This window comes from Canis aureus, chromosome 29 (assembly GCF_053574225.1).
Source record: "Canis aureus isolate CA01 chromosome 29, VMU_Caureus_v.1.0, whole genome shotgun sequence".
Classification (NCBI taxonomy): domain Eukaryota; kingdom Metazoa; phylum Chordata; class Mammalia; order Carnivora; family Canidae; genus Canis; species Canis aureus.
Window position 1 is genome coordinate 16,677,844 of NC_135639.1, and position 27,935 is coordinate 16,705,778.

The 27,935-nt window shown below is 40.4% G+C and overlaps 1 protein-coding gene across 6 annotated transcripts in view; it reads left to right on the forward strand.

Moving 5' to 3' along the window:
• The first annotated feature begins 495 nt into the window (after window positions 1-495).
• Window positions 496-27,935, forward strand: part of NRAP (nebulin related anchoring protein) — a 70,415-nt gene continuing 42,975 nt past the window's right edge. The window contains exons 1-16 of one of the 6 annotated variants that reach the window (XM_077877584.1): window positions 496-771; window positions 1,086-1,180; window positions 1,763-1,850; window positions 6,027-6,131; window positions 8,738-8,842; window positions 9,577-9,684; window positions 10,397-10,501; window positions 11,246-11,353; window positions 11,642-11,740; window positions 14,704-14,811; window positions 15,802-15,918; window positions 18,072-18,176; window positions 19,804-19,911; window positions 21,158-21,262; window positions 26,194-26,292; window positions 27,571-27,675. In XM_077877584.1, coding sequence (XP_077733710.1) covers window positions 700-771; window positions 1,086-1,180; window positions 1,763-1,850; window positions 6,027-6,131; window positions 8,738-8,842; window positions 9,577-9,684; window positions 10,397-10,501; window positions 11,246-11,353; window positions 11,642-11,740; window positions 14,704-14,811; window positions 15,802-15,918; window positions 18,072-18,176; window positions 19,804-19,911; window positions 21,158-21,262; window positions 26,194-26,292; window positions 27,571-27,675 — 1,632 coding nt within the window. In that variant the 5' untranslated portion in view covers window positions 496-699. The remainder of the gene's footprint in view (window positions 772-1,085; window positions 1,181-1,762; window positions 1,851-6,026; window positions 6,132-8,737; window positions 8,843-9,576; window positions 9,685-10,396; window positions 10,502-11,245; window positions 11,354-11,641; window positions 11,741-14,703; window positions 14,812-15,801; window positions 15,919-18,071; window positions 18,177-19,803; window positions 19,912-21,157; window positions 21,263-26,193; window positions 26,293-27,570; window positions 27,676-27,935) is intronic. The other 5 variants (XM_077877585.1, XM_077877586.1, XM_077877587.1 and 2 more) reach the window with 5 other exon arrangements.

A 27,935-nucleotide genomic window follows, 5' to 3' on the forward strand; every position in this document is an offset into this window, starting at 1 on the left:
CTAGTGTGGAGCTCAACACGAGACTTGATCTCAGGACCCTGAGATCATGGCCTGAGCTAAAACCAAAAATTGGACGTTCCACCGACTGAGCCATCCAGGTGCCCCATATGGTAAACATTTTAATAGATAAAGCCAAAATTTCAAAAATGGTATTTGCCCTTCCCATGGATTGAACCAATCCTGTCTTATTCCTTACATTTTTGGGGAGCTGGCCTTTCTGCTTTAGTCATGGGCCTCACAGAGCAAGCTTTTCTAATTTCATCGTTGGATGAGTGTGTGGCCTATCTCTTTGTATTCTTTTCTTGGGTTATGATCACAGTTCGTGTTAAACTACTACACGCTGCCTAGTCATACACGAGGATTTGGTCACCCACATAAACATGATGCTGTTGTGAGTTCATTTTTCTATTTAGAGAAGCATGTCAGCTAGAAATACCTCCACCTAATTTCCCAGACGCATGCGTGCTGAGTGAGTGGCCAAAATAGCCCCTTGAGTAAGTGGCAGCTTTAAAAACCATCCAGCTGCTGACTTCAAACTAGAAGGTCAGTAAAGGAAAGTGGAAGTTGGATTTTGAATGATCAAGGTGCTCACAAGGATTTAACAGTGGTCAGGATTTTGGAGACTTGCACAACTAGCCTGAGACTTCTTTGAATTTCTTGCCTGTTGCCTATCTTTGTCTTCTCTCTTTGGACGTCAAGATGAATGTCCAGGCTTGCTCTAGGTGTGGGTATGGAGTTTATCCTGCCGAGAAGATCAGCTGTCTAGATCAGGTCAGTAGACATTTCTTGGCCTTTGGAAATAATAACCAATATGGGAGATTTATCTTCTCACATATGGACATGTGGGGCTTCTCAAACCATCTAAAAAAGATGTATTTATCATTTTTCCTCATTTCTACCCATTCCTATCTCTATCTTCTATGTCACCTTGAAAAAAAGGTTATTCATTTAACATATTGTACTTGTGTGTGGGTGTGTTTATCACCATTTTACCTCTAAGGATCCATTTTTACCTGGAAATGTATAAGAATCCAGAGTCTGGAAAAAAAGGCAATTTTGCTACATCTTTTCTATATGATTTCTAGATATGGCATAAAGCATGTTTTCACTGCGAAGTTTGCAAGATGATGCTATCGGTTAATAACTTCGTGAGTCACCAGAAAAAGCCGTACTGTCACGCGTAAGTGTTTGGTATCCTGCCCCACCACCTCTTGGGTTTTGTTTATTTTTTAACAGGTAGCCAACCAGAACTTCAAATCACACAGCCCAGAGTTAAAGCCAAGAAATATCTTCCTCAAAGTTGTCATTTACATAAAATCATTGATGAGGTCTAAGGCAGGATTTTATGCAAAGGACAGAAAGTTGAAAATTTCAAATTTCTTTTTTTTTTTTTTTTGAAAATTTCAAATTTCTTTTAGGTAAAAAGTCAAATCCATTATAACCCCATGTTAAATTATTAAATACCGTGCAGAACACTGTAATTGCTGCAGATATGCCTATAGAACTTTTTTCTTTTAAAAAATTCCAGAATCCTTTTCAAGTTTTTTTTTCAGAAAGTATTTCAGTGACCATTTCTAGTTAAACTTAGCTTTTAATTTCTTTGATTTCCTTTTTTCCCTTTAAGACATTGCCTGGAAAATAGTAAACTTAATTATTAAGTTTTATATTTATCAATTAAAAAATAACCATACCTTTAGGAATAATCAATCATCTTGGGTAAAATGCATTTTGAATTTTGGTTTATATCTATTTTTTTTTCTAGCCACAACCCCAAGAACAACACTTTCACAAGTGTCTATCATACTCCCTTAAATCTAAATGTGAGGAAGTCTCCAGAAACCATCCATGGGGTAAGTGACTTAATTTTGAATTTCAAAATAGCCTTTAAAGAAAGTTTATTAGCTCAGTGTCTATGTCCAAATTGAACCTGCTCATTTCAAGTGCAAAGTGCATCTAAGTAACAAATATTGCTATTTGTCCTACCGCAGTAGAGGCCCAATACCCAAGATAATCTGATAATCTAGCTTGAATATCTGATGTGTTTGTAATCTCTGCCTACCAGCTCTGTTCACACTGGTGACGGTTTACCCAATAGGCCTGTATACATTAGGTGCCTAATAATGTAAAACAAAGTTTACATAGCTGGAAAATATTACAAGAGCCTTTCCTTGCTTTCTCCCATGATTATTTTGGTATAGAAAATGAAAAACCTCTAGTTTCACACTCTTCAATCTCTCTGAATTCAGGAGTTTTTATGATCACTAGCAGCCTCTCTTTCTCCTGGGGGTAAGGGTAGGTCAAAGATATTTTGATTCAGAAGTGGTGTTTGGATAGACAAGAAAGCCGTGTTGATCAACCAACCTCTTCTGAAAAACCAACAATGGGGTTTTGTCAGATAGCTAGCTACCACTTAGATGCCTGCATTTATTGAAGTGATGACTCATTTAACTTCTTTCCCCCTTGCCCCACGAAGTTGCTCTGTGAGATGCATCTAGAAGCTTTCTAAAATTAGAAAATTGCACAAGAGGTGGAAGGCTGTCAGTGATCTGCCCTCCTCACGTCACCTCACCTCAGACTGCCTCTCCTGCCTGCCCAGGCCACCCGTCTCCTCAGGAAAATGTGTGTTAGATCGAGCCTACCCAACGCCCCCTGCCAAGTTAGCTTAATTTGCTGAGAGCCCTGGACTGATTGTGAGCTTATTATTTTTAAACATGCTTATGCAACATGCACTGTACAGTCGTTTAATTTACTTAATACACATTACTATCTAGTAGGGTAAGTAATGTTATGATCCCATTCTGCTGGTGACGAGCCTGAGGTGCAGAGTTACTCACACATCATTGATTCCTAAGGATTCGCAAACCTTAAGAATTCACAAGCAATCCTAGGTTACTGAGAGGGTTTGTTCTTTTAGGATCTTGGTTTCATTTCTTGAAGTCTAAGGGCAGCTACACGAAACTGCAAATAAATACTGAGTGTAGCTCTTACTTGAACAGAGCGCCAAACATTCTGCTGGGCTCTTTCACTATCTTATCTCATTTTTTCTTCACAAGAATCCTCTAAAATATTGCCATCTTACAGTTGGGAAGGCTGAGGCTCAGAGAAGTTAAATAACTTGCCTAGTTTTGCCCAGCTACTTGGGTGGGTACAAATCTAGATCTCTCCAACTCTAGAACCCACAGCCTGAACTCCTCCAATGGCCTACTTCTATGTATGTAGAAGGTGGCAAACTGTCCAGGAGATAAGCACTTGTTTATGTTTACAAAAATCCAGATATTTCTAGAGTTGTACAGCCAGAGTTTGACAGATTAAACACAAGAAGTACTTATATGGCAGAGTGCTGTTTGTATATATTACACTCTCTACAAAAAGATCCCTAGTATCTTACTTCTCCACACTGCACTAGCTCTAAACTGGCATGTCCCTCCCTCACAATCATACAACAGGTCACACAATATTTCCTTTCTTTGAGATGGTAGTGGATTCATTTTCTTTTCACTGTATGTGACAGGCCCAATCTGGAGTGAGATTTTTGCTGGTTCTGTCTCTAGCCACAGACAGTGATGTGAACTTCCCGGGATGCCTGCGTGTGTGCATTTGTTTGCATCTGTGCGAATCTATGTGTATGCGTATAAATATGTATGTGTGCCTCTGGGGAGTGTATGTATGTGTGCGTATAGGTGTGAATAGGTGTGCGTGGGCATATGCATGTGTGTACATGATGTGTATATATACATATGTGCGCATACAGGCATGCGTGTGCATATGTATATGCATGTGCTCTGTGTGCGTGTGTATGTGTGTACGTCTCTCTGTATATTTGTGTGTACATGGTGTGCCTATGTGTATACATGCCTATTTGTGTGTGTGTGTCTGCATATGTGTGTTATGCCAAAAAAAAAGGCTGTTGAGGTCACTTCCTCCTCCTTCCCCACCAGGAAAAATTTCAAATGGAGAGCCATGTCCCTTCCAGGCCCCAGATCTCATAGCCACATTAGGAAGGGGGATGGATTACTTTCTTACCCTCTCTCCCATCTTCTCTGAGAGACTTTGCCAATTGAGTATAAACAAATTCGTTATGTATGTACTAAAAGAAAGAACAAAAGGGCTGCTTCAGTGATGGTGATGAAGGAGGAAAGTAAAGAATTTGAGTTGGCATTTGAAACAAGTTGACATTTTTTTGTGTTTCCTAGATGTCCCTTTTAAAAATAATAAATAATGTGTAAGACAAAATTTCTTGTTTGGCAGGTGTGAATGGAATTTTTAGAAGAATAAAACATTTAGATTCTCTTTTATTCAGAGAAGGGACTTTAGCTCTTAATGCTTCTTTCTTACCCCACTAGTGACACTTGTGGCTTATTTCCTTTTCCTCCTTCCTCAGAATAATCTGGAATCTTATGAAAAGTCTCTGGAGAGGCAGACACTCCCCGGTGATGGATTTGTCCTGTGGGTGGAGGACAGCAAATAAGGCTTTCTATCTATTTTGGTCACGCAATTCTGATTCCTAAAGTCAATGGCTCTCGAGGAGGGCAATTTTACCCCTCAGGGGGCATTTGTGATGCCTGGGGACTTTTAGAATGTCACAGTTGGCAAGAGGGGTACTATTGGCATCTGACGGGTAAGGACCAGCTATGCTGCTAAGCATCCTGCAGTGCACAAGACGGGACTTGTGAAAAAGAGTTAACCAGCCCAAATATCAGTAGTGCTGTCAACCAGAAATCCTGCCTTTAGTCTATGTAATGTTTGCAGTAATTTCTCAAAATCCAGGGGAAGAAGCAGAAGCAGATAAAGCACTCTCAATTTCTGTATTTAAAAATACGTATATTGCAGCAAGCAAAGTAGCAAGCCTAGAAATTCAATGAGAGAAAGTACCCTTCATGTGGAAATAGAATTCCTAGATTCTAAACCTGGCTCTGATTACCCATTGAATAATTTTAGTAAGGTCACTTCTTTTCCTTCAGTTTCTTTCTTCATCTATAGAATTAATGATTCAAGCTTCAGCTTATTAAAATTGCAGGTTTCTGGCACCATTTTAGACCTCATAAATTATGACATCTGGATTTGGACCTAAGACCTTTTGATTTCTTTTATGGTTGGCCCTTTTTATGTTGTCTTTATGAGCTCTTTGCCCATCCCAAGACTCTGAAGTTACCATTGTGATATCAGTTCTGCCCAAATTGATCTACACATTCAACATAATTCCAGTCGAAATCCTGGTGTTTTTTGTAGAGATTGACAAATGGAGTCTAACATTGATGTGGGCACACAAAGATTCTAGAATAGCCAAGAAATTCTGAAGAACACAATTGAAGGACTTCAGTTACGAGATTTCAAGATTTACCACAAAAGTAATAGTCATTAACTTAGTATAGTTTTGCATAAGAATAGACAGACTAGTGGGATACAATTCAAGGTCCAGAAAGAAAGCTGCACATATGTGGTCACTTGAATTATGACAGATTTGCCAGTGCAATTCAGCGTAGCAGGGACTATCTTTCAATAAAGCAGTGCTGGAGTGATTGGATATTTGTATGGAAGAAAATGAACTTTGACGCCTACTTCACACCTATACACAAAAAACTCACACATGTATTCCAGGTCAAGATATTAAAGGTAAAATTATAAAGCATAGGAGAATATGTACATGAATTTGGGGAGCCAACATTTTAACAAGCTCCTGGGGTGATTGTTGCACTAACGTTAAGAATCATTACTCTAAAAGGCAGCATTTTCTGAGGTTACTCTAACCTGCCTACTGGGTGTTGTGTGATAAGTTCATCAAGACCTTCAGTTTTTTTAATTGTACTGCTGAATGGAGTTTTGCACACCACAGGTGCTCTGTACGTGTCACCTGGCTGGGGGAACAGGAAGAGCCACAGTGAGACTGACAACCCAGTGTGTGTCATTGTGCACTTAAGAAGCTTTGCCACTGAGATTCAGAAAAATCCCTCCAATTTAACTATATGTTATTTATTTTCTTTCTCTTCACTGACGGAAACTTTCCTGACCATGTCTCCATCATGCAGATTGATGAGCAAGATGAGGGCGAACGGTTTAAATCAGTTTTTCACTGGGACATGAAATCCAGGGATGGGACAGCTGCACCTAACAGGCAGCCCCTGATGAACGAGGTGAGAGAAGTGGTGTGAATGGGTTTGGACAAAAGGAAAAGAAGGCCACACTTTGCAAGTGAGACACATTGTTGTTATTACTTCTAGAGGAATTGATTAGGCTTTGATTCACCCAGTCTGTGGTTCCAGCTGTCCACAGAAGACATCCATCAGCATGGTGTGGGGTCATCTCTACCACATCTGCTTCCAGTCCAAACTCACTAGTCAGTTTGTCCCTTTCAACTACTGGGTTTCTGGCCCTGGGAGCGAACCACCCAGGCTGGAGACCATGGCTGCCCTTTCTCCCTCTGCCTCTGCCCCTGCATTTCTCCCCCCTTGCTCTGATCCACATCATCTCCTGCCTGGACCTTCATGGGGGCCTCCCAAGATGGCCTTCTCTCTTCTGGCTTTGCCTCTGTCTAGCCTGTTGAGTGATGTTGGCCACACACAGCTTCCTGGATGGCCCTGACTTACTCTTCCTACCACCTGAGAATTTATGCTCACTATGGAGAGGCTCATCATTTCAAAATTCCTCAGCCATTTGCTTTCAATTATACACATAATACTTGGATTTTCCTCATCATAAAAAAAATCCAAAGTACAAAGCTAACCCCCTGTGCATCATCTCCAATCAGTCCTTCTGCGGGGGTGCCTGTTATTTTCAGTCTCATGGGTATTCTTCCAAACTTTACTCATTTACAAATATAGATCTATGTAATTCATTTCTTAGTACTTCCATTTGGATATGGCCACTGCCACTTGCTGAGGGACCTTTGATGAAATTATATAACCATTCTTTTCTTTGGCTTTCTCATCTGTAAACTGAACTTCTGACAGTTCCTGACATACAGAACCATTGAGAAGTTTAAAAGAGTATATAAATGTAAAGACCTTAGAACAATGGTAGGCACAGTAAATACTAGCTATTACTTTCATTAAAAATTATATATGTATATTTCTATTGGGATGTGTAATTTTTCCCATGAAACAACATACCTTGTTTTGCAACTTGTATTTTTCAATCAACAAATATCTTGGAGATACTTCTTTTTTTAAGATTTTATTTATTCGAGAGAGAGAGAGAGAGAGAAGCAGAGACACAGGCAGAGGGAGAAGCAGGCTCCATGCAGGGAGCCCGACATGGGACTCGATCCTGAGACTCCAGAATCACGTCCTGGGCTGAAGGCGGCGCTAAACCGCTGAGCCACCTGGGCTGCCCACTTGGAGATATTTCTGTATCGACCTCCTTTTAAGTTATTGTGGATGGGTGTATCATGAGTGCAACCATTAAGAATGGATGCATCATGCTCTTCTGTGGATGGGCAGGGTTCTTTCCAAAATTTTTCCTATTACAAAGTTGCTATGGATACCCTTGTGTGTGACCTCTCTTGGACACAAGTGTTTCTCTAGAATAGATAATGAGAAACAAGGTTTCTATGTCAAAGAGTGCATGCCTTTTTAATTTCTATGGCCACTGTCAAATTGCTCTCTGAAATGGCTGTGCATTTGATATACCTATGGGCAGAGGATGGGACTACTTATTCCTCCACGTTCTCACCAGTATTTGATATTACCAGATAAAAGTTTTTGACAATTTCTATGTTTTTTTTAAGTAAATTTCCCTGATTGCTAGTATGGTTGAGCATAATTTCACATACCAATTATCTGTCTTTCTAGATCTTAAGAGTGTGGTTCTACGCAACCTTTCCAATTTGCCCCACCTTCAGCCCAATTGGCTTCTTATCTCTATCCCTAGTTTCTAGTCAAACCCATGTCTTCATGGTCTTTTACATGAAGCCTATCATTGCCTTCGTGTTTTTATTCATGGTAGTCCCCACTCCTGGAATTTATTCAATGAATACTTATTGAGCCAATTATGTACAGGTGTTGTTCCAAGCTGTTAGAATACATTAGTGAATAAAACCAATGAAAATCCCTGCCTTCATGGAACTGACCTTCTAGAATGAATGTCCTTTTTTTTTCCTTTTGCCCCTGTCAATCTGACCTCAGCCTTGGAGGTCCAGCTCAGATTCCATCTTCCTATCCAGAATGGAGCCATCACATATAGATTACTTCTTAAAACCTTGTGTTTATCGTCAATACACTACACTTAAGCACACAAACATTTTCTAATTACTACTTGTTTTGTATGTCGGTTTTATCTCTTTATATAGGCCACAGTTTTATTAAATAAGGAACCGTCTTCCTTTTGGGGGGCTTTTCTTTTAATGTTAATTGCTTATCCCAATATAAGGCACATGACAAGTAGGTTTTTGCAGTGTGTCTGAATAATGCTGGTTAATCTCACATTGTCCATCCATAAAACTCTCCACTGATCAATCTAGGTACAGTGATGAGCAAAGAAGTGTTAAGTTACATTTGGAACCCTTCTAGAATATACATGAATCTCAGAAAGTTCAACTTTTTAGGAATTAGATTATTTCCTAGGTGAAGAAATTGAACATTTTAGTTAGCTGAGACCCACCATATGCCAGTAGGAGTTTATAGTTTTTAGAGAATTTCTCTTATGCTGACAGTGTATGTGAACATTGCTAGGAGGGTGGAGTAGGTCTTACCAACCAAATGTGCAGGGTATGTGTTTATGCGTTTGTGTGTTTCCTTTACAGAGAGCCTATTGGAATGGATATGGGGAAGGGAATGCTTGGTGCCCAGGAGCTATGCCAGACCCTGAAATCGTAAGGATGGTTGAAACCCGAAAGTCTCTTGGTGAGGTAAGAGCCCTAGAAATTATTCTAGCAATTAGTTTGAATGTTTTTTTATCTTAAAATTGTGGTAAACAGACTACTGGCCCTTCCCCCAAAGATTACCATGTCCCAATACCCAGAACTGTATATCTGTTACATTACCTGTCCAAGGGGATTTTGCAACTGTGATTAAGGTAAGGATATTGAGATAGGAATATTACCCTGGACTATTAAGGTGGACAGATGTAATCACAAGGGTCCTTATAAGGAGGCAAGAGGGTCTGAGTCAGAGACAAGGTGATGTGATAACAGAAGCAGAGGTCAAAGCCATTGGGAGCCATAGAGTAAGGGATGCAAGTAGCCACTAGAAGCTAGAAAAGGTGAAAAACTGGAGTCTTTCCGAGAGCTTCCAGAAGGGAACAGCCCTGATGGCCCATTTCAGACTCCTTGCATTATCATATAGGCCTTTGAGTCAAAGAGGTTGTGCTCTCTTTGGATTCCTCGGGTTGGGTCAGGCTTCCCACAATTTGATATAAGCATTGAAGGGGAATCTCTTTGACCTGAGAAGTAGGATTTTCTTCAGTGTTGAAGATGTTACTCAGATTACCAATGGAATAACATTTTCAAATTTACTGCAGGTGATTGAAATGTTTTCTGAATATCTTATAAATCCAGGTGCATTGGTTCTGTTGATGCTCACAAGTCTAGTCGTTCTTAGCTGAAGTCATATTGTTTTTCATGCTGACATTGGTTTTGACCAGCAGGAGTATACAGAAGACTATGAACAACAGAGGGGCAAAGGGAGCTTTCCAGCCATGATCACACCTGCCTATCAAAGAGCCAAGAAAGCTAACCAGCTGGCCAGCCAAGTGAGTGTCCTAGTGCTTAGTCACCATAGATTATGCTAATTTTTGTTACTAATGAAACTCTGGGATTCAGATAAAAACCTGTAAGAGAATGCTTATGGACATCATTAGTGTGATATTATGGAGAAAACTGTGCTCTTATGTTTTCTCTGTGTATTACCTCCTGTGCCTTGATTGGGCCACATCTAACAAATGGAGAGACCAGGCAGCTCAGCCAAAGACTGGACCAAATAATATCTTGAGGTCACATTAGCATTTGAGACACTGATTCTCATTAAGTGGGTGGTACATCTTCCTGAGGAATAGCTTCGCTATTCCTGTTGGCTAAGAGCTCAGAGTTTGGAGCCAGAATGCAAGAGTTTGAATTCTGGTTCTCTCATTTACTGGCTGTGTGACCATAAGCAAATTCCTGAGCTTCTCTATTCCTCAGCTGCTCATTTGTAAAATGGGGAAAAGAATGGTCTTGCCTCATGCGATTTTTATGAAGTGAAGTGAGTTAATGTTTGTAAATGGTTAGCCCTGCCTGGCATTATCTTGGACTTAACACAGTGGCACTGATGCTTTTTGAAGAGGAGCTTATGAGACCGGCCCTAAAGACTTGGCCATCGGCTTGTGTTGAGTCCAGCCCAATGGTATAGCTTCAGGACAGCTGTAAAGAAGAGTCCTCTCAAAGGTTGGTGGGTATGACCTTGACCCTATGCTGTCTCTTAACCAGGTGGAATACAAGAGAGGGCATGACGAGCGCGTCTCCAGGTTTACCACGGTGGCGGATACCCCTGAGCTGCTACGGGCCCAGGCAGGGGGACAGCTTCAAAGTGATGTAAGAAATAACGGAGGCTTAGAGGCCTATAAGATTCTCCTTTCCTTCCTTCCTTGGAGGTGGAGGGAGGAAGAATGTAGGAGGCTTCTCAGTCCCCCGTGGGAGCCAGGGAAGAACTTTTTAAGGTCAAGGATAGTCAAGTCAGATAAGTCAGCTAGCACAGACCTTGTGAAAACTCTTCCTGAGAGAGAAAAACTTCGATGGTATCAGTTGCAAATCAGATGTATGTGATTAATCTGAAAAAATCCAGTCCTTGTCACTGGAAATTGTAGAACATCACTTCTAAGGAATTTCTACCATTTGCCTTTTCACAGCCCAGTTTTTCTCTAGCATAATAAGACCAAGAATTTAGTCTTCTGAGTGGGAAGTGTAAGTGCAAATCCGGGTTCAGCTTAATGAGTGGCTTCCACTTGCCTTGGGTTGAGAACCCTCTTTTATCTCCCAGACTTGACTGGAGGCTCCTTGAGGGCAGAAGCCTTCTTCTTCTAGCCCATGCTGCATGAGTATGTGTTGAATTCTGCATTCAGTATCTCCATGTATCAGGCACTGTCCTGGGATTTGGGGAATAAAAAGGTAAAGAAGATACACATGGTCCATCAAGCCATAAGCAAACGATGGTGCCGTAGAAGGTGTGACAGGGAGATATGAGGAGGTAATGCAAGCCCTCGGCAGGGCTTCTCATCAGATGGCCTGGTAGATCATGTGATTGTGGCATGAGATTCATTTTCTTTTTTCATTTTCCAGGTGAGATACACAGAAGACTATGAACAACAGAGAGGAAAAGGCAGTTTCCCTGCTATGATCACTCCTGCTTATCAGATAGCCAAGAGAGCCAATGAGCTGGCTAGCGATGTGAGTTCCATGACAGTGTATTTGTGGTAGGGGAGGAAGCAGGAAGTTACCTGGGCTTGGCAAGTACAACTTCCTGTCTGCTTTTGCATGCACCATGGCCCAGGGAGTAACTTTCCTTCCTAGTTTTGAATTGCTTTTACCAAGACATTGATCTGGCACTTTTATGTCTAAGACATACTCCGTGGACCCAAGCAGAAACAGAACATTCCACAAGACATTCTTTTTTATTCTCCTGGCTTCTGTGCATAGAAGGTTAAATTCACAGGTTTGTCCTTTCCCTTCATTTAGGTGAGGTACCATCAACAATATCAAAGAGAAATGAAGGGAATGGCTAGTCCAGCTGCTGGAGCTGCAGGCACAAGGGAATGCATGGACCGATATGGCCAGGTATGTAATAAAATCACTCCCTGGGAGACTGCCCTTTCTAATGATCAGTTCTTGGTGGGTCAGTAGCCCACTAGCCTGTGACCATTTAATCAGCTGATGGCCGTTTAATCAGGGGTTGGGCTGTGGTTTATCTTGCCCTATTGATGAAAGGTAGATTTTTCCAAGTCAGAAAACAAAGGCAATTACATGGGGCTCAACTTCATCCACGTGGAAAAGCAATTTCTAAGCATTTTTCCTTTCCTTTTTTTCAATACTTTTTATTTTATTTAAATCCAATTTGCCAACATAAAGTATTAACAGCCAGTGCTCATCACATCACATCACATCATTTTTAAAATATAAAGAACCTCTATTGGGGATCCCTGAGTAACTCAGTGGTTTAGCGCCTGCCTTCGGCCCAGGGCATAATCCTGGAGACCCGGGATTGAGTCCCACATCAGGCTCCTTGCATGGAGCCTGCTTCTCCCTCTGCCTATGTCTCTGCCTCTCTCTCTCTCTCTCTCTCTCTCTGTCTCTTGTGCATAAATAAATAAAAATCTTTTTTTTTTTAAAAGAACCTCTATCAATATGGTGGATTTGCCAAGAGTAAAGCATTCTCACCTATTCAATGACGAATGATCTCAAGGCCTAAGACTGGCTAATTTTAGCTCATCACTGTATAAGCACAAAATGGATCCAAATGCATGTCTGGAAAAATATTGGGCACTTCACTGAGTAGCAAGGGTCATTTCTTAGAAAGTGTATATCTTATCTAAGTTGCTAGGTGAGGCAATTTACAAGAGAATGCAAATCATTTCCTCAACTTCACTTCTCACATGAACTACATAGTGATGGGGTAAAAAGGTTGAGATGATAATTAGAAGCTAATTTTTATTTGTACATCCCTCTGTAGGTGCAGGAGAGAAAGGGAACATTATTTTTTCACAGTTGTAAGTAAAGAATATTGGAAGGCTAAGTGTGCATACTGGAAGAGTATATTCTTAGTTGATTTTTTTTAAATAATTAAAAAATTGAATTTTTATCAGTGACTTGATTCTACAATATACATAATTTATTCAACATACCTAATTTATGAAAGGAAACAACTTACTTCTTTTCTTTAAAAGAGTGTCGAGGGAGACACTCATGTAAGATGGAGGTATGTATGAAGATGGATTGTGACCCCTTTGCAAATGTCTGTCTGAGCAAAAATGTTTAGTTTTAAATGAAAAAGTCCATTTTATTAAATTCTGTAAATTAATTAAATGGCCTCAGTGCTTTAAACTCAATGAAATTATGCTTTTGTGGCTTTAATGTTTCAAATATATTGTATAGAAGGCTCAAGACAACTTTTAAAAATATTTGATTCCTATATTTGGCAAAAAATATTTTGTTCCAAATGTGACCACTGCTATCTGCCAGTACATGAGTGTGTCTAGACATATCCATACACATCCATGAGATATAACCTTATAGTGTCATAGTTGGTTCTTGGTTTTTAGGACATCTTGGCTGAAGTGGCCGGCTGTGCTAATAACAAATCTAAGAATCAAAGTGGGTGTTGTGTGATAGCACCACCAGCAGCTGTCAAGAGGATGAGCCTTGTATGGCATTTCCTTGTGTGATTTAGCGGGACCTGCCAGGCATGAGTAGGAGGGAGTGAGAGAGAAGCAGACACTCAGAGAAACCATAAATATCTGTAATACCTAAAATGCCAAATAATTCATTCTTCTTTTTCACAAATAACAATTTTTTAGGTTAATAGACTATATCATGGAATCAACTTATTGTTTGTAACCAGTCAACTCCCCAATAGGATTGAGTGTCTCACTAAAAAGATTTACATATCCAACATAAAAATAGATATATATGAGCAGAGAAGTTAAAGTAAAGCTACATACCAACCCCAAATTATTGAGCAGAAGAGGTAAAAGGAGATTACCAAAGAATTTGAGAACCTTCATTATTATTTTTTTTAGCTTAACTTTCTTTTTTCTTTTTTTACTTATTGCATTGCTGCCAAGAACATTTTGGCAGCCAAACATAAAGGGCCACTCTGGCTAAACAGTTGTCATTATTGGATAGAAGGGAAGCCTGGACTTTCTGATTTGACCCAACTATTTTATTAAAGAAAATGTGTGTGCCAGACTCCAGCCCTGGTATGGGAGTGAAGCAGGCTCTTGCCTTGGAGGAGGCCAGACAGAGGATGGAGTTATGAGCCCACAGGGGCACACAAGGCTGTTTCAGACTGGTTGGGAACACAGATGAGGAAGCAGCTGATTCTGCCTGGGGCAGGATTTGGGAATGAGGGAGGAGTTTCCCAGACAGAAGGTAGCATCTGAACAGGTCTTGAAGTATATCCCACTGCCAGGAAAGGTTTATGCTAGTGACATCATGACAGTTCCACGAGAAAGAAGGTTTTCTTTTGTGGGAGTAGGTAGAAGAAACAGGCTCAGATGATAATAGTCTGAAATATACATTTAGTCCCATTTAGAGCCTCTTCAGGTAATTTGAAATTTCCCCCAAACACAAAAATTCAAATAATTATAATGCTCTTCTTCCTGGCAAATAGCCTACATCACTGGGAAAATAGTATCTGGGATGTGAATGGTTTTTTTCTGCATAGATCTGCCAATGGGCCTGAGAAAGGCAGCATTTGAGATTACTGGAGGGCAGAGACCACCCTGGTGTCAGACATGGAATGAGCACTCTATAGTCCACAGATCTGGGAGACTTGTAGAATGTCTGGATTTATCTCATGGAAATGATGATGATTTGTTTAGTGCTGTGTGCCAGGCACCAGTAAGTAGAGCTGACCCCACAATCCACCGTCTTAGCCACCTTGTAGTTCTGCTCCCAGAGTGATCCCTGGAACGTCCAATGGATGGGCCTCTATAGGATCAGGTTCTAGGAGAGATCATTTCCAAATCCCCCACCCATTCAGGGAGGGGAGCCTCACTGATAGAAATTTTCTATTGGCCCAGCAGGGTTACTTGGAGGAATATCAGGAGCACAGAGGAAAAGGTAGCTTCCCCGCCATGATCACCCCAGCTTATCAGAATGCCAAGAAAGCCAACGAACTCGCTAGTGACGTAAGTACTGCATTGGGGCGACCTGCAGAGCCACAGAAGCAGAGGGGAAATGAGATTTTGAATTCTGTACTTACTGAAACTAGCACACAGAGCCATTTATTTAGACCTGAGCCAGAGTAAAACGTTAGCCCTCAATTTCTCTCCAAATTTCTGACATCTACCTCTTTTGTTCAACTGTTTGGTCACATTTATCTGCTTCAAAGGAGAGTGACACCAACAAACTGTGGAAGTCACCTTAGGTTAGTTGAAGCAGTGCAGATGCTGGTCTAGCCAGAGAAGCTGGGGTTAGGAGGGTCTTTGCAAAATAAGCCATCTAGAAACCCAGTACTTTAGGGGGATAGCTGTTAAAACAAGTCATGTGATTACCAAACCTGGTATAACTCAGTTGATAGGATAAATTTTATTTGCAGAATGTTGGCCAGCTGGCAGTCCTCGAAAGATAGACTATAATTAAACTCGGTAGAGTGACGTGCATGTGTAGATCTAAGATGCCAACTTGCACATGGTCTATATATGGTTAGAAGCCACGCATGAGCTTTACACCCCCTTTACCCATCCCCTTTGCTCTGTGCCGTTCGGTTAGCATCCCATTTACCCAGGATAGTGCACTCTTGTTGGCCCGAGAGGGAAGTAAAATATTCACTTTGCCCCTCAGCTGATTAGATGAGAAAAGATGTTGAAACCATGGGCAGACTGGGTTTGGAATTACACCTTTTGGAATGATTGTTTTGAGACGTTTCTTCATGCAGAAATTAGAGGATAAAGTACACAAAGTATGAAAAGGGCCAGTAAAACTTTGATACCAAAGGGACTGAGTGGTTTATGGATTTCCTGGAGGAAAAAAAAAAAAAAAACCCCATGTGATTTTTTTTTCCTTCAAAAAATTCTCTTAAGTAAATGTTGACGTTAAATGGAGGGTCATTTTGGGGTAATTTCTCTCACGGAGCATGAAAACCACAACTCCGGGCCCTCTTTGTGTGCTTCTTTCAGATAAAATACAGGCAGGACTTCAATAAGATGAAAGGCCCTGCACATTATCACTCCCTCCCAGCCCAGGACAACTTGGTTCTCAAGCGGGCCCAGAGCGTGAACAAGCTTGTGAGCGAGGTGCGTACATAGAGGGGACCGGGGTGGGGCAACCCCAGTGTGAAAAATTCTGTAGAATGCCACAGAAGCTACCCATGGCTAGCCGTTCCCTTGGAACTGATGCACAGTCAAAAGCCACTCCCAAGAGAGCCTAGAATCAAACAAATTAAACAGTTTCTCTAAGGGTTCAAAAGTTTCTTTGCAAATTCTCAAAAGTTTCAGGCAGTGTTTTTTTGCTGCAGAATCCTGTCCTAGCCGGCCTTCGAAACAGTATGTCATTCTTGCAGAGTGGAAATCAGATCAGAAAGTGTTTCCCACCTGGAACCTCCCTCATTCTCTTATTATTGTCATTGGGTTTCCCCGAAGTTCTGTGTCTCATATGAATTCCCATTACCTTAGAGGCTGGACTGGCCGCCAGATGGTGGGTTTTGTTTGGTGTACTCGGTGATTCAGATTTTTTTGAATTCCTCTGGCAAGGAAATAACAGGCTCGAGCTCCCAAATCCTTATCACGCCCTCAAGCCTTTTATTTCACAGCAGCTCTTCACTGGCATTTCCTCTCTGGACTCCAAAGGCATTTGAGTTAACAACCTCTTGCAAAATGGGGAAGAATGAGGGCTATTAAAAGATAATCGAACAGGTTATCTGCAATTCAGAAGCAGACATTCAAGTATTCTAAAGTATTTTTCTTCCCTAACCCCTGAAGATCAGTCTTCCATCCTAAACTATTCCTTAATTTGTGGTCCTCTAACTCTGGGCTGCTCAGAATCACCGGGAGGGACATCATCCTCATCTCAGTGGGAGGCTCATGTATTTTGAAGTAATAGATGGGTGCCTAGGTCTTGGAATCTGCATTTTAAACAAATGTTCCAATCATTCTGATGCTCTAGACCAGAGGTCAGCAAACTACAACCGGAGTACCAAATCCGACTCCTAGCCTGATTTTGTAAATAAAATTTTATTGGAACACAGCCACCTCATGTTTGGTTATATATGGTCCCTGGCTGCTTTCACACTGCAAGAGCAGAGTCAAGTAGTTGCTAAACTTTGCTCTTGATTCATAGAACATTAGATCTAGATGGGACCTTGGCAGTCTTTAGGTCCTCACTTTGTCATAGTCTAGAAAAGTACAGTGTCTTATTGTGGCTCAGAGAGATTTTGAGGGATAGAATTGAAACCAGATCTCTGAGAGTACAGTTTTACCCACCCAGGAAAACACTTAACATTTTGGCCTTTTTCTAGGTGAAGATACTATAAATAAGTATATGAATAAAAAGACATTTATAGATCAGAATTCAATTATATTTATAGTTTGGTATACTTTTTTCACTTCTTATCAGGTTGTGAGCAGTATAATGCATCTTGCATACTTTAAAAAGCATGTTTCCACCATATGTTTTATATGATAGGATTAAAAAATTGTATTTAAAAAACATTTTTTTTTTTTTTTTTTTGGTAAGAGGTCACAAGAGAACTTCAATTTCTTTTTGCTCATGTTTATCTAGTAGGACAAACCAGTCTTGCTCTATTTGTGATACTCAGGCTTCAGCTGCCTCCTCCAATTACCTGGGCTGACTTGGGACCTATTCAATAACTATAACCTTACATCTTATATCCAGCTACCCCGGGCAGCTCGACCAGCCAACCCATTTGAAAGTAGAAGACACTCTGTGCATCTATGAGGAATCTCATTTATTATACTCCTTCGTAAAGTAACTTTTTTGGTTAAATTTTATTGAAGTGTACATATGGAAAAGTATATACATCATATGTGCCTACTGCGAGGGATTACCACAAGTGGACACCTCCATGTAACTAGCACCCAGATCAAGAAACAGAATGTGACTCAGACACACCCTCCACAATCTTCCAGATACTTTGCCCCAAGAGTAACTCCTGTCCTGATTTCTTAAACCCATCTTGCCACTTTTTTGGGGATATATGAAATCTTACCATATTTTCTCTTGAAATATATCTTTAATTTTCCAAACCAAAAGGATGACTGACTTATTATTTGAAAGAACACATGCTGTCAACTTATGGTACCCTATGCCTGGTATTTTTCAATGTTGGGTTGAAAGTTTTCTAAAAATATCCATGTAAAGTCCTGCTGACATTTTTCAAGCGTAGCTTTGGGCTTGGTTCTATTGTGCATCTGGTGTCTTGGTTTCCAAGGTGGAATATAAGAAGGACCTGGAAAGTAGTAAAGGTCACAGTATCAACTACTGTGAGACGCCTCAATTCAGGAACGTGAGCAAGATCTCAAAATTCACCAGTGATGTGAGTTTTTAACACCTGAGCATTTGTTTGGGCTTTTTTATGAGCTAAATTTCTAGGTCTCTTAAGAGACAGTCTATGTGAATATATCTGTCTATCTCAGAGAAGCATGGCTTCTGAGCACAAATACCTTAGAATTTTGATCAAGATTGCCTGCAGGGGTAGTCCATGTAGTATTACATTCTGTTACATTCCCCACCACGCACTTGGCCTTGAGTCCTTAATGGCAGTACCTCTCCTCTTGTGTTCTTGTGTAGCAGCGTCCGGCTCCTGGTTGGTGAATGCTGGTGAGGGAGCCTGGCTGAGCATGCAACCTCCCCTCGCCATGCAACTGTGTGCTTCTTAGTTAATGCCTGATCTCGTATAACCTGGGGATCCAGATGTTCTTTCCTTGTTTTACAGATGAACAGATGGCATTTGCTAATTTGGAAAATCTCAGAGAAGTTCTGAGGCTGTCTCCTTGAGAACATCAAGGACCTATACTAGATTATGTGATTTTGTTTCTTCTTAGCTGCATATCATAGTAGAATTTAAGACAACGAGGGACTTTGTAAGATTCGGGGAGGAATTTATTTTGCCTAAATGTAGTGGTTGAGAGCACCAGCTTTGGAACTGACAGACCTGGTTCCATAATTAGTCAAGTGTTCAAATTTGGGCAAGTTGCTAAAGCCCTCCGAGCCACTTTGTCCATGTGTAAAATAGGGATGATAATCAATTCTTCCTCCTCATGGAATACTTGTGAAGATGAACTGAGTAGAATCGTGGTAATAGTATTTGGTTAAATATTTTCAGTGCCTAGAAACTCAATGGCTTCCCAGGACACGTGATTTTAATGCAGCTTCATTAGAAGCTACCCATATTTTCCTATTTATGACTTCTTGGCATCCTGTTTTGGTTTTCTCTTCATTTGGTAAACTGCATTTGGGACATGACATCATTGTTTCACATGGTTTTAGTAGTCACCAATTTGTGGTGTAAAAATCACCTTGGCAAAGCTCAGGTTGTATTCTTCAAATAATTAGAAACGGAAGTAATAGCATGCAGATTTGTACTAGCCCATAGCATGGGGCTTTGTACCCAGTGCTGGCAAGGTCAGTCTTGTCCATTGGAGAGTTCCATGCTTATGGTAGGTTTTCACATGGGAAAACTCTAGCATATTTACAAATGAAAATATTAAAAAGAAAATTGGATCTGTTTTGTGCTGTCTGTACTCACCCGATCCTACGTTTGGTCATGTGCTTACGTGCTTGTCTCACTCCAACATCTTGAGCTTGCTTGAAAGTTGTTTTTTTCAAAAATGATTTGTCTTATTTTGTATTCAGCAATACACTGACTACTTAAATAGGTTCTATTTTATCATTTCTATTTCCAATTTAATGCATTAAAATGAGTAGTTGATCTCCAGCAAGTTAGGAAGAGAATGTTTTTATGGGAAATATCAGAAAGGGAGACAGAACGTAAAGACTGCTAACTCTGGGAAACGAACTAGGGGTGGTAGAAGGGGAGGAGGGCGGGGGGTGGGAGTGAATGGGTGACGGGCACTGGGTGTTATTCTGTATGTTAGTAAATTGAACACCAATAAAAAAAAAATAAAAATAAAAAAAAAAGAAAGTTTTGTGTTTCCATGTAGAATAAATATAAAGAAAATTACCAGAACCACATGAGAGGCCACTATGAAGGAGTTGGTATGGACAGACGGACTCTCCATGCTATGAAGGTTGGAAGCTTGGCAAGCAATGTGAGTCCCATTCTGAAGGGTCTATAGGTCTGGGGACCTGTTGGGGTGGAGGGAGGTGAAATGAAGAATTCAGCCAATTCTTTTCAACCTTCCTTTTTAAAAGTCAGTGTTCTATGGCATTAAGACTGACCCAGGTGATCCCTGGGTGGCTCAGCGGTTTGGTGCCTGCCTTTGGATCCTGGAGTCCCCAGATCGAGTCCCACGTCAGGCTCCCTGCATGGAGCCTGCTTCTCCCTCTGCCTGTGTCTCTGCCTCTCTCTCTCTCTCTATGTCTATCATAAATAAATAAATAAATAAATAAATAAATAAATAAATAAATAATTAAAAAAAAAAGACTGACCCATAAAAGCTTCTAAACATAATCTATATAACCAAAGCTGGGTAGAAAATGTTTCAACCAAAGCTGGTTTGAAAATGTTCAAAAGCTTCAATTTATTTATCTCAGCTTTCTCTGGCTTGAGGAGTACTTAGGTATATTATCTCTGATCCAGTATGAGAAAAACATTCCATTTCTGAGAAATAATGAGAAATGGATTAGCATAATTCTTACTTGAAATTCTTCAAATTTCCAAAGTGTTTGTGATTTATTTGGAGTTGATTGGTTGTTTGGTTCGTTCACGTATGTAATCGTAGTGTTCATTGAAGACCTCCTCCTATAGACAAGTACTGGTCAAGGTAGTAGGGTAACAAAATAGTTCAGATCCCATAGCGTGTAATCTATTAATCTTCCCTTGGCTTTGTCAGTTCAGTTGACAAGTTTGCAAATGCCAAGTGGTAAATCTTGGAGGTAAGGGGCACTTTAAAAAAAAACTATTTCATTAGTAAAACATACAAATGTCAAATTTCCTCTGCTTGAGAATGTCAAATTTGACCTTTAGAAAAAAATTTAAATACTCTGAAGACTCTTGACTTTTCATTTGTTTTCTGGGGGTTGGCCAAGAAACTCTTTCATCATCTATCCATGTGCCAGTGCTTCTTTTTTAATAAAAACTATAAGGGGTTCTGTAATTAATAAGAAAGATAAAATAAATGTGCTACAGATGGAAGTTAACTAATTTTGGATTAATTAAGACGAATTCAAATTAATTAAAAGCAAAGTGTGAACATAATTTTCCTTGGAGGTGATGAAACTGAATTAATTTTATTTCTGGTTACTTTTTAAGAATTTCCTGTGACATTCAGACAAGGTCAAAAGAAAGTGGGGACTCATTTCTTTTTTCTTATTTTTTTTTCCTTCCTGCTTTAGATTGCCTACAAGGCTGATTATAAACACGATGTTGTGGACTACAACTACCCAGCCACTCTTACTCCCTCTTACCAGACAACAATGAAACTTGTCCCCTTGAAAGATGTAAGTCCTATTCCAATTGCACCTTCTGCTTTATTCCTTGTCACTTCTTCCTGTGGAATGATTCTTAAGTAGCAAGATGGAAAGAAACCAGAAACAACAGTTCCTAACACATGGAAGAGATTGAGAAGGGGAACTCTTCCACTAGGAAGTTCATTCATGCATGTTTGGAAACACTTAGATTTTCCATGTCAGGTGGGGACAACTCTGATTTTATCTTGAAAATAACCTACAGTTCAAGTTCTCCTTTTAGGAATTGGTGGAATATGTCTGCCATTTGGTACATATTTAAAGTTATTCTTCTATAGCAGTGATAAGCTTTTTTTTTTTATTTAAAGTTTTGGGGTGTAGTGTGTTGAGGGACCAGAGGAAATAAAATAAAATGGCTGTAAGTTGAGAGGAAGTGGTAATATTGACTTGATTTTTTTCTCAGGAGCACTTGGGAAAGTATATGTATTTCTTGATTATTATAGTGGTGATTTTATTTATAGTTTGGCTTGTCCCAATGAAGTAATTATAATTAATTGAACTTACTATTTTCTAATTATAAGACTTTTACTATATATGTTTGTTACAGGAAATTTAGAAAATACAGAAAAGCATGAAGAAAAAGATTAAAGTCATCTGTGTTCTTAAAAAGTAGTTAAGGTGGTTTAGAACTGAGTTCATATCATAGTTATTTGTCAGTGATGGTTATCTCTAACCAATCAGTAATTTAACAAGTAATTCCACATGCATTTACTGAATGCAACTTTCCTTCACATTGTTTTGGGATCAGCATGACTCTGGTAGCACTGACTTGGGTTTTGCTCTCAGTAAATTCACCTTGCTCTCCCTTTTGCTCAGACTGAGAGTGGAATTGGGTTCAGCTGGGCACCTCAGTGTTTAACGTGGTTTACAGGACAACAAAGGACAATCTTTGGCAGATGATAGTTTAATGAATGAAATGAGCTTTTCAAATATGTAGTAAAGTGAAGGATGGGAAATCAAGGAATACGAAGAGCCTAAGCTTTGCTTCTTCTTTTCCCAAGAAGTTGGGCTGGGTTGACTTACTCATTTCACCTTCATGAAACCCAAGGTTACATTTGACTACTTAAGCTATTTCCTTTCTAAAACTCCATCAATCATGCCTGAGAGGGCAATCCAAACTAGAGAGATTCCTACAACTTTATACTCCCCGTGTAATATGAGTAGCTATTACATTTGTCTGTGTAAGGCTGTGGATCAAACTATGCACCTGAAATAGAGCCTACTCACTTGGGCAAATCTGATAGAAGAATTAAACCAGACTAGATTAGAAGGTATTAATTAGAAGCGGAGAGAAATTCTGAACTGGAAGACCAGGTTGCAGAGGTGTTTAGTTTGACCGCATAGTGTTTAAAACATAATTGGATCAACATATGGAGCTTTGGGGAGTTTATATAAAAATTCGTATTTTCACCTATTCTAGAAAAATCTTAAAACTCTGGGAACGGCAGCCCTAGTTCCTGTGTGGTAGCAACTGGCTGGGACTGAGTGGCAGCTGCTCTGTGTTATCTTCTTCTCCTTTACTTTCCCTTCCTGGCTCCTGTGTGAATTTGAGTTAACCAACCACCCCTGATGTAGGGACTTAAATATTCAGGAAGTTTGGGGGAATCCATTACATGAGTATTTCTGGTCTTTGTCTGGTAGCTCTAAAGGTGGTCAAATAGCTATGAAATTGAGTAAACAATCATGGTCTTTAATTAGAGAGCATTCTCTTCAGATGGATTTTCTCAACACTAATAACATTAAAATGAGACTCCATCCTCAGCAAAGAGTTCCTTCAGAAAGTAGATTGAAGCAATGGCCAAACATCTGTGATATTGCAAGGATGTGATTAATCATGGAAACTGTTAATTATGTCCTGCAGAGGAGAGTAATTATGCTCTGCAACATATTTAATGCAAACTTATTGGGAAAGAATATGCCTTTTAAAAAATACAGTTTTCATGACATTTTATCATGCTTAATTCTGAACTCTAATAGACTATTATGAGATGATAATTTCCCCTCTCAGTTGATGCATCAGGAAGCCAGTGTACTCTAATCTCATTAATGGTTGACATTGAAATGACTTTATCTTTACTACTTTTCCTATATACACCAACCATATCCACAACTCAGAATGTGCAAACACTTCTCTCATTGAACCATGAAAAAAAAGCACAAAGCGATGCTGTTCTTTATCTCTGAATCCAACAAAACACCCTGCGTCCGGTGTCAGGACCACTCTATTTTTCCTAGATCCTGTTCGAGGAATTAATTTATAAGTCATTTGTTTGTACCCAGAATATATTTCCCTGTCTAAACAGCGGTAGCTCTGGCTACGGGGGATCCCCTGGTTCATCTGTATAATGAAAGTAATAGTTCCAAGCACACTAGCTTTGGCAAACCAGGTTTATAGTGTATAGGTTGAGAGCCACTTGGGAGGTGGAGTGCTAGAATTTGAATCCTGACATTAGCTGGGTGACCTGGGGAAAATCACCTCAGTTCTCTGGGCCTCAGAGTGTCTACCCACAGGGTGGTTGGATTAAATGCATTAAGATGTGTGAAGCACTTGAAATAGTGCTAGACACAGAGTAAGTGCTGTATTTAAGCCATGATGATTATTATTAGGCTGTGCTGGGATAGGCAAGAATGGAGTGAGTACAAGAAAAAGATGAAGGATACAATGGCCCTTAGGTCTATTTCACATGGGTCACTGGGTTTTAAAAATATTCAACTGTTTGTCAGCATTTAAAAATTGCAAGAGTTGGCATAATAATATGGATTTCTGGTTTCTTTGGAGTAAGTGGAAAATCCGATCACTCTGGACTTCACATTGTTTCACCAGAACGGTCTCCTAGAGTTGAGTAGCAGATGCTACCCTTGACCACAGTCCCTGAGACTCCTTACTATTTCCCCACCAATGAGGCCAAACGCTGAGCCCAGACTAGTGCTTCACTTGTACCTAGTGAGTGGTCTGTCTGTCACTGACTTTGTGACCTTTGGGCTACAAAGACTCCCTGAGCTGGGCTGTCACCCATGGAGGCAGCAATAAGATGTAGCAGCTGGCAGATAGAATTGGCAGATAGACTCTAGATAGATGGCAAATGGTAGGATAGTGTAGTGGTGGCCACAGGCGTGAGCCCCTATGGCAGGCAGAGCCAGTGGCTGGAGGGGTATGGCCAGAGGTGGTAGGTGGAGGTCTGGGCAGAGATGGCAGTAGATAGTGGAGATGTAGCAAAGGAGTGTGATGTTCTTACCCTAAAGAAGCTGCCACATTGTATGGGATACCATTGTATGGGTGGGGGGTCCTGGGCTTCAGGCAATAACACAGAAGCATGAAGACTGGAGGTGGACATTCAGTGATCTGATTGCTGTGAACAAAGCCAGAGAACAGCTGATGGAAGGGCCTAGCCTGGAACCTGTAGGCAGGGGGGCTCAGGTATCCCAAGTGCCTGGGTCACTTTGGGGTCCTGGGAGCAAGGACCCCGCTGAGATATCTGTGTGGACAGCCCTGTGTCTGAGTTTGCTCACTCTGCACAGAGTAGATGCTCTGCCTCTGCTTGTTGAAGGAATGAATGAATGAACAAATGAATGAATTGACAGGGGACCATGGAGGCAGAAGGAAAGGTCAGGATTAGGGGTGAGTTGTTTTTCCTCCTTTATCTGGATATAGGGCTAACTTTGGTTAAATTGTGGAAGAGGCTGTTTGTCATCCACCATTCACATTCTTTCTCTTCACTCGTCTGCAGTCCAGCTCCCCTCCTACTTGTATGGGTCTCTGGGGCTCTCCCTCAGCTCATATACACCCCTCTCCATCCCCCTTATTACCTGCCTCCACGCCTTCAGATATATCCCTTTACCTCTCTGCTCACGTTCCCATTCTCTCTACAGTGGATCCTAGGCCTGCTTGGAGGAAAATAAGATGATCTTCTCTTGGGCAAATGGCTAATAATCCTTGGGTCTCTGAGGGGCAAATTGTATTTTCAAAGGAGAAAATCCATGAGCCCCCAGTACCTTGAAATAGTGGAAAACTGGGGAGTCCATGCACTGGTGGGTGCTGGAGGCTTACCTCCTTGTCTTCAAACCCACCCACCCACCCTTCTTCTTCCAGGACAGTGCCAAGCTTCAAGCCCCTTTCTCAAGAACTCTGGAAATGTGGAAGTGAGGGCCAGGTGGGGGCTGGTGCACAGGGTGAAGACATGTTAAGACTGTCCTCAAACAGAGCCACTGATGTGTCCTTGCCTCCCATTCAGACATGCCTGTGGCATCAGTGGGACTTGCTGTCTCTCATTTTTCTTTCCCTTTTTAAAAAACTTCTTTTCTTTTGAGGTTTACAACATATATAGAAAAGTACATTAAGTATAGATAGGCAGCTTGAATTATTATAAAGTGACCTCGTGCATGAGTTTTCTTTGGGAACGCACCTAGGAATAGAACTGTGGAGACTTCGGGTATCCGTGTGTGCCAAAGCGCCATATTGGTCCCCAAAGTGGCTGTGCCAACCCGCACTTCCGCCAGCTGTGTTGTGAGAGTTTCCACAGCTCCACATCCTTGCCAGCCCTTGGTATAGTCAGCAGTTTAAATTTTCACTCTTCAGGCGAATGTGGAGGGGTGTCTCATTGCAGTTTTAGTATGCATTTCTCTGATTCATAATAATAATAATAATGTGGATGAGCACCTTTTCCTGTGCTCACTGGCAGTTTCGTTGACCTCCACTATGAGCTGCCTGTTCAAGTCACTCACTCTTTAACATACTGTTTTGTTTTGTTTTAAATCTATGGGCTTAAAGATTCCAACTGGAGTGTTTGATCCTTTTTGTAGTAGTTGGAGAATCATCACAGCTCTGCTGGGCTTAGGGTTAGGGAACTAAGCAAATCTTAGAGAAAAGTACAGGTGACATCTTCTTGCACTTTTTTTTTAACCAGGTCAACTACAGGCAAAGTATCGACAAGTTGAAGTACAGCTCTGTGACCAACACCCCTCAGATTATCCAAGCCAAAATCAATGCCCAACAACTGAGTCATGTAAGTGACCTGCCCTTGCCCAGCCAGGTGTGGGGGGTTCACAAGTGCTCTGTGGCCCCTGGATATCTGGCTCCCCAAGGATTTGGTGTTCATTAACGGTGACATATGCCTTATGACAACTATGAAATGACCCCCCTTCGATTTAAACTTTTTATTATGGTAAATTCTGAATACATTTAAGTGTAGAAAGGATGGTGTAATGAATTCCCTATGTATCCATCACTCAGCTTCAACCACTATGAACTCATGGCCAGTCTTGCTTCATCTGTATGCCCATCCACTTCCCTCTCCTATGTTATTTTGGAGAACATCCCAGAGATTATATAATTTAATCTACCAATACTTTAGGGTGAATCTCTAAAAGATACAAAAAAATTTAAACATATTTATACAATTTTAATATATCACACCAAAAAACTAATAATAATTCTTAATATCACTAGTGTCCTATTAGCATTTAACAGTATAGTGATCTCATAAAGTCATAATTTTATTTTACAGTTTGTTTGAATCAGGATCCAAATGAAGTCCACGCTTGTGACTGGTTGATAGGTCTTTAAGATTCTTTTCATCTTTAAGTTTTGCTGTTTATCTCTTTTCTTTTCTTGCAAGTTGTTTATTGAAGAAACTGGATTATTTATCTGGTTATGTTTTCCACAGTTTGAGCTTTGCACACTGCATATCAGTGTGGGCTTCATGTGTTCCACTTGCCTCCAAATGTCCTGTAAAATAGTAGTTGGATCTATAGGTTTGATCAGGTTTAGGTTCAATTTCAGGGTAAGGATGCTTTCTGGATGACACTGTATTTTTCCACTGGGAATCACATAATGTCTGGTTGACTCTTTTTCTGTGTGACTTAAGGTGGCTTTTTTCCAATGTGGGCAGCCATTTGATAATTGCTTTTTGAGTATCTATTCTGCATATAGCCAGTTGTTCAGCACTGCAGCATGTTAAAAAAACAAAAAACAAAAAAACAAAACTAAGTTCTCTACCCTCAAGTGCTTCAAGGAGAGTTGGTAAAGTAACCACAGGGAAATCTTTTATAAACTCACAACTCTGAGTGTGCCTTTGAGTTGTTTTTTCATTTGACCTCTTTAAACAGTTAATTTAAAACATTCATAAAATGGCAGGCTTCCTTGTCAAATGACTTTTCCAGAAATTCCTTCTCAGCTGTGAGCCCACAGGGAAAGTGAAAAAGAAAGCGTTGCCTTCAGAATTCATCTTCTGTCTATCTAAAAACCTTGCATTTACTCTGTGGGTTTATTTTAAATCCAACAGGTGAATTATCGTGCTGACTATGAGAAAAATAAGTTGAACTACACCTTGCCACAGGATGTACCTCAGCTGGTGAAGGCCAAAACCAATGCTGAACTATTTAGTGAGGTGAGCGAGCAATGGAGGTGAGAACATGGTGGAGCTAATATAACCAATGTGAGGATGAGGGCATCAGGTGCAACAAGCAGGAGCTATTCTGTTTGTGAGAGACGTTCATCAAAGGCTCCTATTATGTTATAGTTTTGAATTTTGCTATTTCATGGCATGTGGTTGTTCACTGACGATAAATTGATCTTGGGAATTTAATTCTTATTATATGAACATGTGGAGAGCATGCCCTTAAACACACACATATACCCCATCATCAT